This window comes from Nothobranchius furzeri, chromosome 9 (assembly GCF_043380555.1).
Source record: "Nothobranchius furzeri strain GRZ-AD chromosome 9, NfurGRZ-RIMD1, whole genome shotgun sequence".
NCBI lineage: Eukaryota > Metazoa > Chordata > Actinopteri > Cyprinodontiformes > Nothobranchiidae > Nothobranchius > Nothobranchius furzeri.
In genome coordinates, this window is record NC_091749.1 from 8,743,800 (window position 1) to 8,761,170 (window position 17,371).

Consider the following 17,371-nt stretch of genomic DNA (forward strand, 5'->3'; position numbering starts at 1 on the left):
CACAAACATGAAGCTAAATGAGGAGCTCTATGAACATATTGAACGCTGCTTTAAAAAATACTGAATGTGAAATATGGCTTTTCTCTACTGCTGACTGATGAAAGGAAGTCTGATGTGCTTGTTGTCATTTTGCAGGAGGTTGAACGATCTGACAAGGTAGTTAGCTCGTTAAAAAATTGCGCTCAACACTCCCAGGGCCTTTACGGCTATTCATTGGTAGGCTCCTCACGGAACACAAAAATGTAGCTTGTTTGTTATGATTTAGGTACGTACTGCCCCCTAGTGGCAGAAAACTACAGACCGTCGTTTAAAGTAGTGGTAATCCCCTGTCAGAGTCTTACTCCACCCACATTTCATATTTGAAAAATGCGCCCCGAAAGAGGCGTTTCCTGTAAGACCGAGAAGGCGGAGCTACGGCCGTGATTGACATACTGAAATTTGAATACAGATGGCGACGGAGAGCGACACTAGCTCAGAGCAGTCATTCGAGGTGGAGGACTTTTCCCCACCTTCTTCCGCAGAGGATAGGGAGGAGGGCTTATTGGGGGAAGCAAGCGGTCCTGAACCGTATCTTTTTGAGCCACTAGCTCGTGAGTTGTCAGAGGCCCCTGGAGTCGAGCCAGCAGGAGTATCAAGGTATCGAATGGGTCCAGTCTCTGAGTGGTAAGTAGCTTTTAGCCACAGCTAGCTATATTTAGCTTAGCTAAAAGTAATATTGTATGACTGCCTCAACAGGTGCACCTGCGGACACTGCACATCATTGTCTGCCAGAGAAAATGTGTGCTGCAGAGAAACGCCCAAGGTATAAAAATAAAAGTACCCCACCATGAGAAAAGCATTCTGTAATGTACACATTTGTTACACAATCACTAACATCATACTAATATTGAACTCTTATAGCCCTGATATCAGTTGTTCTTTGTCATAGGTAATGCTCAGGTGTCAGCAGGTGGGTGTAACCTCCTGCATAACTAAGCATCCTGGTTTTGAGGCTGTTGCTCTGAATCCCTACGTGTTGCAGGCAGTTTATGGCACCTTTCTGCAACTCTATGGGGAGATGCAGGAGACTACGCTCAACAGGTAAGACAACTGTCAAATTACTTTTTTTATGAATACTTTGTAACTCATACCACCTCTTTCTCAGCTGTTACAGACATCTGGCGTACCGGAATGTGGTCAGGTGGTGTTGGGGTTACCTGGGACAGCACGTTCGTGTTGTGATCCCGTCATGCGCTGTCTCCAGAATAAGGCAGGAGTTCCCAGAAGACGGTGCATACAAAGGATTCCTCCCTCCTCTGAACTAATATATATTTTTTGGATTAAATAAATGTTATAATATATATTTCCTGTATTGATTCCTGTCCATAAAAAGCTGCATAAATCACAAAACGGTAAATGCACTTCTTTACACTTTGACATTATTTATATATACACACATATAGCCACACACTTTCAAATGAGCTCTTACAACAGTAAGGTTCTAATTCGGGGTTAATTAATGCTGCTGTAACAAGTGAGTTTACACCCTGTGTGATTAATGAAGTCTATTCTAGAGCAGGTTCAATTAGGTAAAAATAAATGATAATTTAATAAATGTGATATATGTATTTATACACATCAAAATATCAATATAATTGTATTTAAAATGACACAATTGCGCTGCAAAGATAACATTTATTATAGCTACTACTAAGACAATGTTAGATTACAATCTGATCATAACTTTCATGATTTTTGACAAAACTAAACCACAAGCAGAGATTCTGGAGCCATGTGAGGAGAGGTTGGGCCATCAGTGATGTTTCATAGGTTCCTTAGACTGGAGGTAGCTTTCACTGTGATGACAAACGTGGAGATGGATCCCGGGAGCACAGGCTTTTCTGTAACAATATCAGGAGGCTCTGAGGAAAAAGGAATATTAGTATGACTAGTATGACTTACAAAAGCAAGACTGGTGAGTTTTGCTATGTTACATACGGCCAAGATTTTCAAGTTGTATGGGAGCCACAGAGCAGAAAGGTTGTAGAGATCAATAGACATCTGGGAGGTGGACAGCATGAGTCACGAGTGGATGAGCATAAAGATCCATAATGACGACACGTAACTCCTCTGTCGTACAGTGGTGTGCAGCCTGGCTGAGGAGGAGAAAAGGAAAAACCACACAGAGTAGAGTACTAACTAATAATTACAATCTCTTGTTGTGTAGCTCACCTTACGTGCACTTTAAAACCTGGACCTGTTCTCCATCCAGAGGTGCATGCAGACAGCTAGGGAACAGGGCGTTGTCATGGCTGTGCACATTTTGGATGTGGTTGGCAACTGAAGTCCACTTTGCTACTGCCTCCTGTCCTGAGGAGGAACTGGATGCCGACCAGTAGAGGTGGTTCACCACACTTTGCTTCCACAGTCTCACATCCTGGGTCGTCTTTCTCTTCCCCAGCTCTTCGATTTTCTTACCAATTCCTGGAGAGCCAAATAGACCCACATTTAAAATAGAAAAAAAAAATCCTGTAATATTCACTATATACATCCCCAAAGATTACCTTTTCCCATGTGCCAGGGGTCAAAGTAGTGACTGATTTCCTTTTTTCCTCCCGCAAATACTTCTGCACCCCTGTGTGGCGGTCAGTCACGACTTGCTGCACATCGACCCCTCCCTCCAAAAGTGTGCTCAGACTTCTCACAAATCCCTCCTTCTCCATTCGCACACTATTTCCAACTTCATTGCTCTGAAAATAAACATAATTCTCCATTGATCTGTGAATAATTAACCATGAAATGTATTGGAATCATCAGGTAATGTTGTACCTGTACAAGTTGGATATCAATAACTTTGTTTCTTTTGAGATCCATCATGGTGTAGCTGCCATATTTGGCTGAGTGTCCTTCAAGAAATGCAAGTTATTACTTAATTTACATTTGATAGCAAAGGAATAAAATAAATAAATGTAAGCGTATTCACCAGGTGAATCAGCTCGCACATCACCACCAAGAGTCACAGGTCCAGATTCAGTTGCCTCCTGGATGATATCAGCTTGCTCTAGCTGCCACTGCCAGCTCACTGTTGGAATTAACAGCTTTGCCTGATGTCGACAGAATGTCTGCTTGGACAGTCCCTGCACATTGAAGGCACCCAGGAACTAAAATATGAAAAGTTACGTCATGAAATGAGAGATGCACAGACCTTATCAAAACTAACCTAAACATTTTTGGCCTATACCTTAGAAATCTGGCTAAATGATGATCCTGTGAAAAGGACAGCAGCACAGAGCTGGAGGTTTCCTGCTGGGATGCTGTTCACCATGGGATGACTGGACCACTCATTGTAGTGCTCACAGCATGAACACCGTTGTGTCACACGGAGCAGTGTGCCGACTGTTGTCGTGTTCACAACACAACGACCGGTACAAACGGGACACCTTCTGAACAGCCCCAGCAACTGTTTCTCATGAACAATGTACTTCTTGTCCTTTTGTGGATGGACCTCAGTGAAAGAGCTGTATAGAACACATACATTTATATATATGGTCATATCTAAAAAATTCTAAAATGTTATAATTTTTTTTTTACCTTGAACAGTTCACTGAGCTTGCACTGTCATTGAGGTGGAAGCTGGGATCAACAACAGACACCTCATATCGTGGTCTTTTCAGGGGTGTGGACGCAGCTCTGGGACTTTGTGGAAGATGAATTTCCATCACGGTCCCTGTGTCACAAGACACACTGCGGCTGGGAGCTCTAAACTGTGTGGCTATGTAAAATACAAAGAAGCAGCACATTTATAAATGTTTAAAAGAGCATAAAATCATGTGTAACAATAATCTGTAAAACAAATTAAAACTAGAAGGTAATAATAAAATGTTTACATAGAAGATTATTAAAAATAATTCACCTTTGCTACGTCGATAAGGCTTTACATGAGCCTGGACAAGTGCATTTTTGCAGATTACTAAATCAGTCTGACAGCCAACGCCTTGGGTAGATTTAGCCTGAAAAAAAAAATAGAAGCACATTGTTGTTGTTGTTTATAAAGTCAGATAATATACAAAAGAAACTGTCCGAAATATATATATATATATAGGCGCTTTATGACATTCCTAGTGTGTGATCGTTATTATAACGTAAAAGTCAGTCACATATGATGTGAAGAACCTGAAATGCGACCTCCTGAACAGAATTCCTCACAGAACCGGGTTAGGCTTTGGTGTAAAGCTGGATTTCACGCTGTAATGATGTCTGTCAACTAGTGCTGCGTTAGAGCCACTGTTGCTGAATTACCGACTGACACAAAAACAACCCGGATTTTCTCCGAGCCTGACAGAAATAGTCATGTGGACCTTTTTGTCGGCCAGGGCTTCGAGAAATGTTCCGATTCGCCGCTGATTCTAACCTTACATCCCGTTCCACATTTTGTGAACTTGACAATTTAGCCCGAAGGCAGTGCAGGCTGATATTAGCTAAATGGAGTGAACCACGTCTCTCAAACTTTGCATTTAGGTAGGGAATTGTCTTTAGAAGATGTTAAAACGTTTATTTAGCTTACTCACCTCAGACTGGAGCCCGCCATGGTGGGGGAGCAGAGTTGGTGGGCTGCATCTAATTCGTGGAAGAGCCACAGTGGGCACGGCCTCACTCTTCAAACGGAGACGTGCAGAATAACCCAGTTCAAACTCCATCATGTTGGCGAAGGAATCGCAGGTAAAATGCTGGTTGCAGACTACAGCACCAGGCGGGAGCTGACTGGTATCCTGTACACCGATTGCGCGCAACCACTGGCGCCTAATTTCTAAGTCCAGTGGAAAGGAGTGCCACCCCACAGAGCTACCACAACCAACTACACTACACCTTTTAACCATACTAACACTATATGGAACACTAAACCCGAATTATTTTCCTAATAAAACTAACAGCTAAACACTAACTAAACTACAATATCTAACAGCCAAGCTGACACTAAATAAGTACTAACACGATATGGAACACTAAACCTGAACTACTTTCCTAGTAACACTAAAAGCCAAACACTAACTAAACTACAATATCTAACAGCCAAGCTAACACTAAATAAGTATTTATAACACTAAAAGCTATGCTAAAGACTATAATATGCTAATGCTATATGCTAATGCTGAACTACCGCTGACCTCGCTTGCAAATCCAACTCCCAACTCGCCACAAGGCGTGGCCGAGACTCTCCTTGCTTTTATAACTTTGGCACAAGAGCTGCTACGTAGTACTCTACTGGTTTACGTAGTATCTTACTCTTTAGCCATTGGCTAAAATTTATTCAAAATGTGTCAAATTCTGTGTTTTAAGCTGAAGGTGGCGCATTACTGTGGTTTTTAGGCTGAATATTTAATTTTTAAAGAAAATGCACCAAAATACTAAAATAATGAATACACACATTTAAAACACTATTAGACACTCATTTATACAGTTCATCAGCAAAAAAAAGTTAATTTAGACGTTACTTGCTCTTTAAGTAATATGGATCAGCCCCACTGCTGTGAGTGTTGATTCTTTGGTTTCCTGCTGGGGCTTTTTAACAAGGGAGAGGTCAATCTTTTCAGTACACCATTGCTCTGGTTCTGAGTCTGGTTTGTGTTAAAATCTTTCCTTTCATTTCAGTAACAAGCAACACTGGCCTAGAGGGCTGTCAAATAAGATGATGGAAGATCTGAGTAATAAAATCCACATTTTCATCATATTTTAAGAATCCTGACTATAAAGGACTTTTCACTCAGGATTTCTCACATGGAAATCCACGTTATAGATCTTTTTAATGTTGAAAATCTAATGACGTTTGACCAGAAATTATTAAAATAAAAGAAGTTAAAAATGACATTTAAAACAATAATGAATCACATAATATTAAAATAAATCTGGCAATTATCTGTAACTGAAGTGGAAATGTGTCGTCTTCTACAATGCCAGAACTATTTCTAAGGTTCTCTAGGGAGGTTTAGGCCTTGATACTGGGAGCGACCTGGGAGGGGGAATTGGAATTAAGATTCCAAGTAGGTAAGGTGTTTGGGAAAATGCTAAATCCGTAATCTGTCAATAATCTGGGGCATCACAACCTAACCCTTACATAAGAGTGAATTTATCATCAGACCATTTCTAAAAGTTTAAACCGGTCTCTTCACGTTGCGTCTAAAGAACTGATACCTTTACAAAGATAATGGGCAGTTTTTCTCCTGTCTCCTTTATTAACTGTGCTAATCACAGGAATCTGGTTAACGTTCTGACATTTTGGGCCTCATCATACTTTCTGGTAAGTGCAGATTATTAATGGAGCATCTAGTCTAGCATGACAGAAAACCTGATGTCTTATTTATGTCTACACTATAGCATGAGGATATCACCTGAGCAGCGGCTTGTCTGATTTCTGACTACTGAACTCTGCTCTTTGTTCATTTGTTTCATGCTTCTCCTTTATGTTGTTCTTTGAAAATAGCAAATAAAAATATTTTTAAACTCTTGGGGAAAGAAAAGAAATGACATCTCTGAGATTTTACAGCATTCCAGTTAATACATCAGCCTTCAGCTTGATCTCGTAACATCTCTGTGTCATCACTTCAAAGACATTACCTGAGCCACTGAAAAAATACAAAAGTTTGGAAGCTGGGGCTTTTTTTTTTTTTTTGGATTAAATCAATTTTCCAAACCCATATGGGGCCCAAGTTGTTTGACATGACTCTGACCAGAACATCCATGTTAAAGTTAAATGAGATGAGAGAAAATCAATATAAAAATACATGTTTTACTAATCCACAGAACCACCACTCCCTGTACCTGATGGGCTTTGAAGCTTTCTGCTGAGGTGTAGTGTTTCCCACAGGCCTGGCAGGTGAATGGTTTCTCATGAGTGTGGCTAAACTGATGTTTCTTCAAGTGACCAATCTGGAAGAACTTTTTACCACAGCTGGAACAGCTGTACCGCCTCTCTCGGACCTCCGGTTGCAACTCAGAGACCTTCTCAGCAGGACAAGCTGTGACAACGGACTCAGGGTGTGATGGAGAGACATCTAGGCCTTCAGCTGAGTCTTTGCTCTGCTCTTCATTCTGTTTGGGTGAGTCAGATCCAGCAGGGGGGTGTCGAGTTCTGCTGGACAGACTGTGAACTCGTCGGGGTTTAGCAGCTAGACGAGAGCTGCAGCGGACAGAAAGAGATGCGGGGAGTGAGTCGTCTGTGTCTTTGTCTGAAGGGACAGCGTTTGAGTGTCCAACATCTGCTGTGTCTGAAGGAATGTCTTGCTGGATGTCACACTCAGGACTCTGGTTGGATTGGATGATTTTAATTCTCCTCTTCCTCCCAAGTGTGATTGGGTGGCTCCTCCTCAAGCAGCTGTGTTCCTCCTCCTCATCCTGACTTTTCAACTCTTTCTTCTTTGGTCCTTCTTTTGTCTTTTTGGTTATTACAGCCTCGGCCTCTTTAATTTCATCCATGCTTTCCGCTGTCCAATAAAAACATAAAAACTCTCTAGGTTATGATGAAATAAAACACATATTTCCACCTCCTAAAACTCAAAATGTTTTTTTAAATGCATTTCTTGTGTGTAGGATTTGGAAATCGCCTCTTTACCTTCCTGATCATGAATTTGGTGTGCCACAGGGTTCTATCCTTGGTCCTTAGTCATGTCTTTGTAACCAGAAATTAAACGGTCTTTTTTAGTCAACCTCACCTCCAGCGGCCTGAGCTCCATCCATTCATAACGTAACCTTCAATGCATCACTGGCCACAATGACACAACGAATGAGAAGAAAGTGTCCTTGGAAACAGAACTGGCACTACGTCCTCTCCGATAAAACGGCAGCTTTCCTTACATTTGTTTTTTCTCTTCTTTTAAACATTTTTGTAATAATTTATTTTTTATCATTTTATACTTTTATTTTTTGGGTACATTCATTTTTTTGTTTTTGTGAAGCACCTCATGATTTTTATCTTGAGAGGCGCTATATAAAAGATTGTTTTCTTTCTATGTGAGAATGTTCAAAAATAGTCATTTTGGCAAAAATGAATAAAAGAAAATACTATATTGTGATACAGATTTAGGCCACATGGCCTATTCCTACCCAAATGAAAAATAAACCCAGCTTTAATCATTTCATGAGAAAATAACAATACCACATGGTAAAAAGCTCCAAAAAGTGGATTTTCAATGATATGGCCACTCTAAATTGTTTAATCAGAATAAGAATAAAATAATTATTTAATGATTAAGCTCACACTAAGTTATTTTGGTCACATTTACTTATTTTTAGGTGGTGGTAACGTAATGGGGTGTGCAAAAGCACAATGGCCCCAAGCACATGAAACACGACTGGATAACACAGGCTGACTTAAGCTTCCGGAATGGCCATAAACTTTAGAAAGTTTGGAAACTTTGCTAAAAAGACATGTTTGTGCCAAGAAACCACAAGTTAAATTAACGCTACTGATTCTGCCAAGAAGAGCGGTCAAATAGCCGCCAGAGTAATTAAAAATATTTAACTTTTGATTTTGGTTTCTTTGAATTTTGTCATACACTCCCCACAACATTAACAGGCCGCAACATGTGAGTAAACATTGACTACACTTGTATGTCCATGCTTTAGTGCTTTTATTAATGGCCATTTGTAATAAAACAGTCCACCTGATGTTAGGATTCTATTCCCTGATAATTTGGCTCTTATTAAATCAAATCTTGAAACATTTTTCATTGTTATTTAGGCAAAGTGCTAGTGAATATTCCTATTACAGCCCACGCTGTTTCTTCCTTTAATGTGATTTGATCAGGGTTTGATGAAGGTCTCTGTATTTGCGTAATCTTGCCATTGTACTTAAATATAGAACTCATTGAGATGATTTGAGGCTACAAAAAATAATATTTGAATTTACTTAAATTGAAAACCAGTTATTAAATAAATGTGAGGCTTGAGCCAGATTAATATCCAACACACACAATAAATGAAGGAGGTTCATTCTGTATTCACTTTATCATTCTTTATTTAATTGGCCTTGTTTCCTCATTACCCCATCAGGTTGGTTTGTTTCACTTCTGGTTCATAACATACGCACACGTCCCTTCATACTTTAGTTGTTTTTTCCAGATTAACAATTTGAGCATTCTCAGTTTCATATCTTCTTTTGGTTCTTCTGTCTTTTCTTTTGATCCATTTCAAGGTCTCTTTTATCACACGGTCATTACACGTTCTAGCCAAAATACGGCTTTTCTTTTGTCCCTTTAAATAAAACAATAACAATGTCACTTCCCTGCAGGGATCAAGCGCCTATCTTATTATCTTTAATTTAGTGTTTATAATTGTTTTTGAGATGCATTTAAGATTTATAGGCTCAATCTGTTTGAATCAGTACACTAAAAGAGCAGGAGTTTAATAAGATATCCACAGTCTGTAGCTTCTGGGTATTTTCTGCATGCGTTCCATCCCTCACCGCACATAAAGCTCCACCAAGTAGGAACAACAAAGGTCTGGATGAGCTGGGCTGTCATATTCCTACTTAACCACTGTGCTGCAATGATTTTATGCTCTTGCTTGGTTTTTCATTTACTTGATGAAGAAACTGTTTCTCCTCAGAGTCTTCTCCATCTTTTCCATCTTGGTTTAGTTTTATTTTCTGCTGACTGGAGTTTTTGCTCACAAAGCTTCAAACAAGTGATTTTAAAATATGCTGATGTGGAAATGTATTTTATCAAACAGATCAGTGACTCATCTGCTCTGAACATTGTTCAATAACTCTTTATCTTCCTTAAGTAAGACTCTAATTACAACCTTTGTGGTAAACAAGAGTTTTTCAGGGTTCCAGGGGTGACAGTGAGGTAAATGTCCCTCTAGCTCCTCCACATGGACAGCAGGAAACAACATGAAATGGACTGAAGCAATCTAACTGTCTACTTGGCTGTAAATGTTTATATTAACACCTTCTGATGTTGATGTGATTAAACGTTTTTAGCACAGTTTGAGTCTTTTCATCAGTGAGAATGAGAATCACACAGGAACATACCCAAATAGACATTTTTATTTAATTTATATGAAACAAAAATGTAAACAGTTTTAAAACAATTGAACAAAAAAAGATTAGGCATTATACAAAGTATTTGTTGCAATTAACCCCATTTCTAGTTACACAGTAAAACAAACCAAAAATCCTCACTGACGTTTACTAAAAGCAGACTTTTAAGAATCATTTATACGACTTGACTAAAGAAAGAGTGACCACAATCAACTAAAAGTTATTTTTAAGACCAGCCAACCCATGGGTACTCAATTCTGGGCCTCGAGGGCCCGTATCCAGCACGTTTTAGGTTTCTCTAGTCCAACACACTAGATTCAGTGGTTGAATCGCCTGTGCAGCAGTTCGTCAGGCTCTGTGGAAGCCTGTTAATTACCTGCTGATTGAAATCAGGTGTGTTGAAGCAGAGTTAAAATCAAAACGTGCTGGATACCGGCCCTCGAGGCCCTCACCCTTAAATCCAAAGACTCTGACGCTTTAAGTGAACATATGAGAATCTTTTTAAGTCTAATGATTTCGTGTGCCTTTTCTAGCCTGGCAAGCCATCAAAAAGTTTGCTTCTGCTACTGTCCGTCTAGATTTCAAGGCTAGGCCTTTCCAACACAGCAATTCTGGTCTGTGTTGTAAATGTTTAGACACCTCTGACCATATGACGCTACAAAGTGCTATGCATTTGATAAAGAACAGGGGTCTCATTTACAGTGTGGGGAACGTTACTTTAAAAACGTAATAAGTTACTGATTACTTTGTCAAAATGTAACTCAGTTACTTACGGAGTTACAAGATTATAAAAGTAACTCATTACCAAAAAAAAAAAAACTATTTCATTACTTTTTTCATTAAAGAATGCAAGAAAAATGGGTTCCGCTCTTAACTAAACTTAATTAATTTACTATAAATGACTACAATACTGAAATATAAATGACTAATGACTGGAACATAATAAAATGTATTTCCAAATGGTTTTTATAAAACTGAATTATTGAAATTAATTTGTTAAAAGGTCACTGTGTGATATTTAACAAGACCCCAATCAGCTAAAATTTATAACTGCAAATAGAAACACCTGTAAGGTTCCCGAGCCTTTAAATGGTCTCTCAGTCTACTTAAATTACTAAAATAAATGTAATTTTGAACAGTATTCTAAGTTTTCTAGCTTCACATAATTGTGTGTTTTTAGTAGCATTTCTGTTGCTGGCAATCTAATAATGGCTAAATAAATAAAAGTCCTATAAAATGACACTAGAAGAAGCACAAATCTGATGGAGGACCCAAACACAGAAGAGCTGAAGCTGGGTGGTAATGACACACAGGTAGTTCTAATAGCACCTGAGCGCCCATGACGTCTGAGACTGATGTAACCAGTGTTACAGCGGGACGAAAGAAATGAGCAGAAACAGGTTATAGTAGGATGATGTTGGATGATCTAGGATGGTAGAAGATTGTGACGTCTGAGCGGTGAACGGGTGAGCGGACCTTCAGAATGTCTCGCTGTCACGCCAAGAAGATCAAAGCTGCAGGTCCACGCGTGCAGCAGCGAATCTGCGGGCCGTGATGCACTTGGATGAAAACATTCGCCTCTTTAGCTCCCTATCAGCTGATGATGGCTTCAACACACCACGCAGCTGAATTAGTAACGCACACATTTTCTTATCAGCAACAGAAACGGCGTTATGATAAAAGCAGACGGTAACTAATTAGATTATTCATTACTAAAAATATATATATTTTTTAGTTTGTGTGCAACTTTGGACCTGGTGTAAACAGGGCCAGATTAACACTTTGTTGTACCCTGGGCAACAATATTCAAGGGCCCCATCATCATGACCTGAGGATCACCATAATGTGCTCACATAAAGAATATATTACTGTAATATGCAGTAAATATACTCATTACTTGAATGCATGACATCACGTAACCCGGCCAGAGTTACCTTTGACCCACCTCGTGTGGACTGACCAATGAGGAGAGGGTCTTAACTTGAGGCCCTCTCTTCATTGGTCAGTCTGCATGAGACTGACTCTCAACTGACGTTCAGTCGTAGGCAGCGAAGCGTCTCTGTGCAGCGCAAAAGCCCGGGTGGACAGTTTGTTTAATATAGGGTGATCATATTTCCATTTCCAAACAAGAGGACAGGGGATCTGTGCCTATGACATCACACTATGGCAACGCCACACAAACCATGTTGGGACCCATTTTTTGTAAGAACTAAATTAATATCAGATTCTGCCAATAAAAGGGCTCTAAAACAATTCATATGTAGATATTTTGCATATTTATTGCAAAATCTCATTTTTCTGCATTTTATCTTGGCCCCCAAAATGTCTTGAAACGGCCCTGGGTGTGTGACTGAGTTTTGAAGGTGATCTGAATTGTATCAGATGTATAAATATTACATGTGTATAACTTATTGTTTTATACAGGTAAAAACGTGCAGTGGAGATAAATCTACCTACATTTTACTTTTCAACACTTTGTTTTGTTTTCTTGTTTTTATTTAACTATTTTCCTGTCCTGTCTGTCTCTCATCTTCCTGCATCGCCTCTAAACTCTCCAGAAAAACTGCTGCCTGGATTCTTACTTTTTCACCTCATCAGTTACTTTTGAGCAGATCAAAGATCTCCTGAACGCAAAGCGGAGTGCGCGTTTCGATGCTGCTTCAGTGAGGTGAAATCACCGCAACACAGGTGATGAGCTCCGCAGTGGCAGAGCGCTTCAAGCACAAATAAGACAGAAAGTAGTGCACATGTGCGGACATGAACGATCGTGTGCTAATTATAGTTTTTTGGTTGCGCCACTTTGAGAATGGACCGTGCGCTGGACGCGGCAGCCTGGAGCACTGCACAACAACGATCATCGCTCTGCCGCTCTCTGTGCTCTCTGCTCAAGAGTCCATGAATGATGTAATATCGGTAGACAACTTTTTTCCGGCTCCCCTGGATGTGTAGGATATCCAGCTCCCCCCATAATTCGATCCCTGCTCCTGGATGAAAAGCCGGACATTTTCATCAATACAAGAACCCCCAGTCCGGACGCCCGGGCAGAGAGTGAAAAGTGGACATGTCCGGGGAAAACAGGACGGTCACCCTAGTTTAATATAAAGCGGGAGGTTACAGATAGGCCTACAGTATTTTGCTCGTGCCCTTGATGCCTTGGGCCCTTTAGAGTTTGTGGGCCCTGGGCAATTGCCCAGTTGCCCATATGGTTAATTCGGCCTTGGGTGTAATCGATGGTGATTAGATGCCAAACAATACTTCATAGACAGTGCAGATCTTTCGAGGTGTAAATTGATGAGACAGCGGTCAACAGAAATTTCTCCCCAGTACACCCCGCCACCATAATGCAGGCCAGCACAAACAAAAATATACCAAACAATAGGTGTGCGCTTATATTTATAACCACACCCACGGTGCAACCAATCACTTGAGGTGCAGAAGCACGTGCACGTACCAGCTCATTCACAGAAGGAAAACTACAAAACATGAATGTCCGTCAACAATATCAACAAGATGTTGCTTTTCTTTTCACAGTTTCACTCTGTGGGAGAGAAAACTGGGGCAGTGTTTAATCAGGACACCTAGAAGTACACAGCCTGGAGCAAGAGACAATGTTGTCACAGATGCAACCGTCAAGAAGAAAAAAAAAAAGATAAAAGACAGACAAAATACACCATCAAGCCCACAGGGGGATTGGACCAGTCTGAAGACAACAGAAATAGGAGGAGTTTCTGATTTTAATTAAGACATCAGCTATTAAATGGCAGCTGAACATATTTCACCTTTAACAAAAAAGTCTGGATTTTTCAACATGAGTTTCTTTTGTTTTTCATTCACATTTTTAAATAAAAGATTAACAGATTAACAGCATTACAGACAATACAGCTGCTGAAGTTTAGAGGAGAAATGTTACAGGTTGAGACAGCAAAGAGAGTCCGGCAGTTTCCCAGTCTGATAATTACACACCCACAGACTACGATAATAACGTCTGTGAAGAAGTTAAAACACTAAAGGACGTTTTCCCAAGGAAATGGGCTGTACCAGCAGCATACAGGAACTTCTGCATGAATTTAAAAATTATAATTATTCAAAAACGTCACATAACGTGGCTCTGAGACAGAGGCAAAACGTAAAAATAAAAGTCTGATAAGAGTGTTGTCGACAAGTATGGGTTAGACTGTAAAAATCTTTTTTTTTTCTTTATCTTACTCTCTTTATGCCACTAACTTCACATAATGAGTTTATCGCCTTTTAGGAATCAACTCACACAAACACTCCCATGGCTCCATCCAAGGTTTTACTGTAATTCCAGTGATGCTGAACCCTTTAACAGTTACACATCGCCATCTGTAGGTCAAACCTTCAAACGTTTGTCTGAGGTTTTAAATTGGACCGTCGCTAAGACTTTGATCAGCCTTGGATATAAAATAATTAAAAGAACTCAGCATAAACCTTAACTTTGTGTGAACTTACTTGATCCAGGGGGCTCTTTGTAATGGAGCTTCTTGATTTGCTGACATTTCCATCAGTGTCTAAAAAAAACCAGACATTTGCATTATCTCCAAAAAGATTTTGTTAGCATCTGAATGCACAGGTTTTGTTTTCCTAGCAGGATAAAGTATGTACTTTCATATTTCTGGTAGTAATTATCGTCAGTGTTGGACTCAGATGGTAGATGGACAGGTTGAGCTCAGATTGCAGAACCATTGGAAATCATTTCACATGAGAAGCGCCTTGCTGGTTCTTCTCATAATTTTTCCTCGGTGGAATATTTGGTGAAAATTACAAGGACAGATTCATTATGGGCAGCAGTAGTTCAGAAGGGAGAGTGGGTTGTCCAGTAATCGGAGGGTTGAACGATCATCTCTGTTGTGTCCTGGGCCAAGACAGACCTTGGCGGTTGGAGGGACCGGTGGCACAAGTGTTTGGCAGCCTTGCTTCCGTCAGAGCACCCCAGGGCAGCTGTGGCTACATTATAGCTCATCATCACCAGCGTGTGAATGTGTGTGTGAATGCATGAATGACTGACTGCATTGTGAAGTGCCCTGGGGGGGGTTGTAGGACCCTAGAAGGCCCTATGCAAATACATTTACCATTATCTTCCCATGGGGTCAGCGCTTCATTAAATGGTTATACAGTCTCACTAGACAGAGACAGGTTGCGAAGGATTTCAAGGCTGATGAAACAAACGTTAAGTCAGTCAGACACGATGGACTCAGACAGTTTAATAGACGTATGCTCCATTATATTGCAATGCTTGTCCTAGTAGAGGTGCAGCATCAAACATGTGGAAGCTCCAGATGTTTGGAGGCTATATCTCAATCACATAATCAGCAGCATTTCAATTCTACTTTCTGGGGTATGGACAAGTGCAGATGATCAAATGAAGAAAATCAGTTAGTAAACAGCCCATGTGTTTGGTTTGTATGAACTCAACACAATGTTCAATAAGTGAAGCCGTTTTAAAAGTGTCTGCTGCATCGAGCAGGAACGAAGGTCTGAATTATGACTTTTATTAGCTGAAGGGGTAAAATGAAAAGAATGGGGAGACATATCCAGTCTATAAATATAATGTAGGTGATTGGTCTGTTGACTTCCTGTGAGGGTCTAACTAACACCGCTGTTGTTTGTTGTGAGTTTGCTGCATCAGTTGTAGGTTACCGGGTAACTCTTGGAGATCCAGTCTGTGTCGCCTTCTTTTCCCAGCAGAGTCCCGGCCTCCAGCGGGTGGCCGACCCACCAAAGCCCCACACTGCCTTCACAGAGCAGCGAAGGCCCCAAAGCAAAACCACGAGGAAGAACTGAGGACAGAAAGTAGGTGACATCAGAGGGGACAGGAGGAAAGTGACGAGCCATCAGCCTGTAGGAACAACATAAAAAACAAAGGTCATGGGTTACAATTATGCCTTTTTGGGAGACTTTATGAAATGTAGCATTCAGGATCTGTATGCTAGAGGCCCTAAACTGTGAAAAGAGTACAGTAATAATGGTTGGAAACTGTTTAATCAAAACTTAATTTATATGTATACAAATTTTATTTGTATGAAATATGACAAGTCTCTTAGATTATTTTAAGCAAAAAACTTGAAGAGAATACAATATACACTTTATAATTTGTTATTTATTGGGCAAGAAAATGCTGTTCCACAAACAAATCTCTTCGCTCAAATATAAAACCAAAGTGGCTGATTTACATGGGCTAAAAATCCACACTGGTCAAAGCACAGAAACTTTGAATCCATGTTTGATGAAAATTTGAAAAAATAAAGACGCAAAGAAATGTTCACACTAATATTAAAAGAACGTCGCTTTTATAATTGTCTGAGGTAACACTACATAATAAATAAGGATGCAATCTGCTTTAATTATATTAACAAAAATAACTGTAAACAAAAACATATTAATTGTATGCAGCCAACCAGACTCGTAATGCAGAGAAACTCATTGTTGGCCAATATATATTGAACCAGAGCTAATCGGTTAGCTGTAAGCTACACAGAATTAGTAAATAAGTTCCCGTGATAATATCGTTATGGTTAAAATACATGTATACAGACTGTTGCTAAATACGTCGCACAGGCCAGTGCTGACGGTAGATTTAGGTGTTTTTTAAACAAACAGCCCGAGAGCAGCGACTAGCTAAACAATAAGCAGATATCTGTGAGACATGAACCGTTTAAAAAATCGCTTACAAAATAAAATTTCTTTCTACATACACTGTATTTGTTCGGCGTTTTGAAAAGATTTGTTCTATCTTTTAGTCCAGCAAAAACTCTGGGAAAGCTATCGTTATCCAGCCAGAATACATATAACCGGAAGTCCGGTAAGAAACATAGCTTGAAGACTTGGGTTCCGCAGAATTAAAGAGTAGGACCTGGCTGCAGACATCAGCTGGTGTGTCGAGAGCAAGATGGCGTGTCATTACTTTTACCGGAAAATCGACGAGCGAAAGACCTCGGCAGGAAGTTGGTCTTTTTTTGGTGGCCGCTACGTTGTTTTTGTTTCAACCATACTCGGCGGGTTTCAATTGAGGAAAGGTAAGGATAAGGATGATAGATAAAGAAAGAAGGATAAGGATGAAATTAACTAATTGTTGCAATCGTTCTTAGTTCTTAAATGTAGGCACTGTAGCTTTTAAAGCTTTACCAGAGAATTACTGCAAAGGCACCGTGTTTCATAGCTAATTGTATCAATATTAACACGCAGTCTTAAAACTAATGCAGGGAGATCACAAGCTAGCTAACACAAAAGATACATAAATAAAGCTATCAGCAATTGTAGCTTAGCTTTAACTTAGCTATTTGAATTTCTGGTCTCCCTGTTTGTTAAAACAGTTAAAGTAATAATATTAACTTTATA

The 17,371-nt window shown here is 39.9% G+C and overlaps 2 protein-coding genes across 7 annotated transcripts; one reads left to right on the plus strand and one right to left on the minus strand.

Moving 5' to 3' along the window:
• Positions 1-90: 90 nt before the first annotated feature.
• Positions 91-1,342, plus strand: LOC139071722 (P2X purinoceptor 7-like). The gene is made up of 4 exons (XM_070554658.1): positions 91-663; positions 736-802; positions 929-1,080; positions 1,145-1,342. Exons 1-4 carry the CDS (start codon positions 449-451, stop codon positions 1,302-1,304), a joined length of 594 nt encoding a protein of 197 aa, XP_070410759.1. The 5' UTR covers positions 91-448; the 3' UTR covers positions 1,305-1,342.
• A 318-nt stretch (positions 1,343-1,660) lies between these two features.
• On the minus strand, positions 1,661-16,873 carry LOC129155156 (uncharacterized). Of its 6 annotated transcripts, none has more exons than XM_070554645.1 (13): positions 16,729-16,873; positions 15,674-15,872; positions 14,486-14,544; positions 6,796-7,457; positions 3,893-3,989; positions 3,571-3,751; positions 3,221-3,497; positions 2,963-3,140; positions 2,809-2,885; positions 2,544-2,729; positions 2,212-2,463; positions 1,978-2,131; positions 1,661-1,901 (listed from the first exon to the last, which is right to left on the minus strand). In XM_070554645.1, exons 4-11 carry the CDS (start codon positions 7,447-7,449, stop codon positions 2,410-2,412), a joined length of 1,704 nt encoding a protein of 567 aa, XP_070410746.1. In that variant the 5' UTR covers positions 7,450-7,457; positions 14,486-14,544; positions 15,674-15,872; positions 16,729-16,873; the 3' UTR covers positions 1,661-1,901; positions 1,978-2,131; positions 2,212-2,409. The 6 variants fall into 6 exon arrangements, with proteins under 6 accessions (XP_070410746.1, XP_070410745.1, XP_070410748.1 ...); XM_070554644.1 differs by having other exon boundaries at positions 1,978-2,135; XM_070554647.1 differs by having other exon boundaries at positions 1,978-2,135; positions 6,796-11,557.
• Between the last annotated feature and the right edge of the window lie 498 nt (positions 16,874-17,371).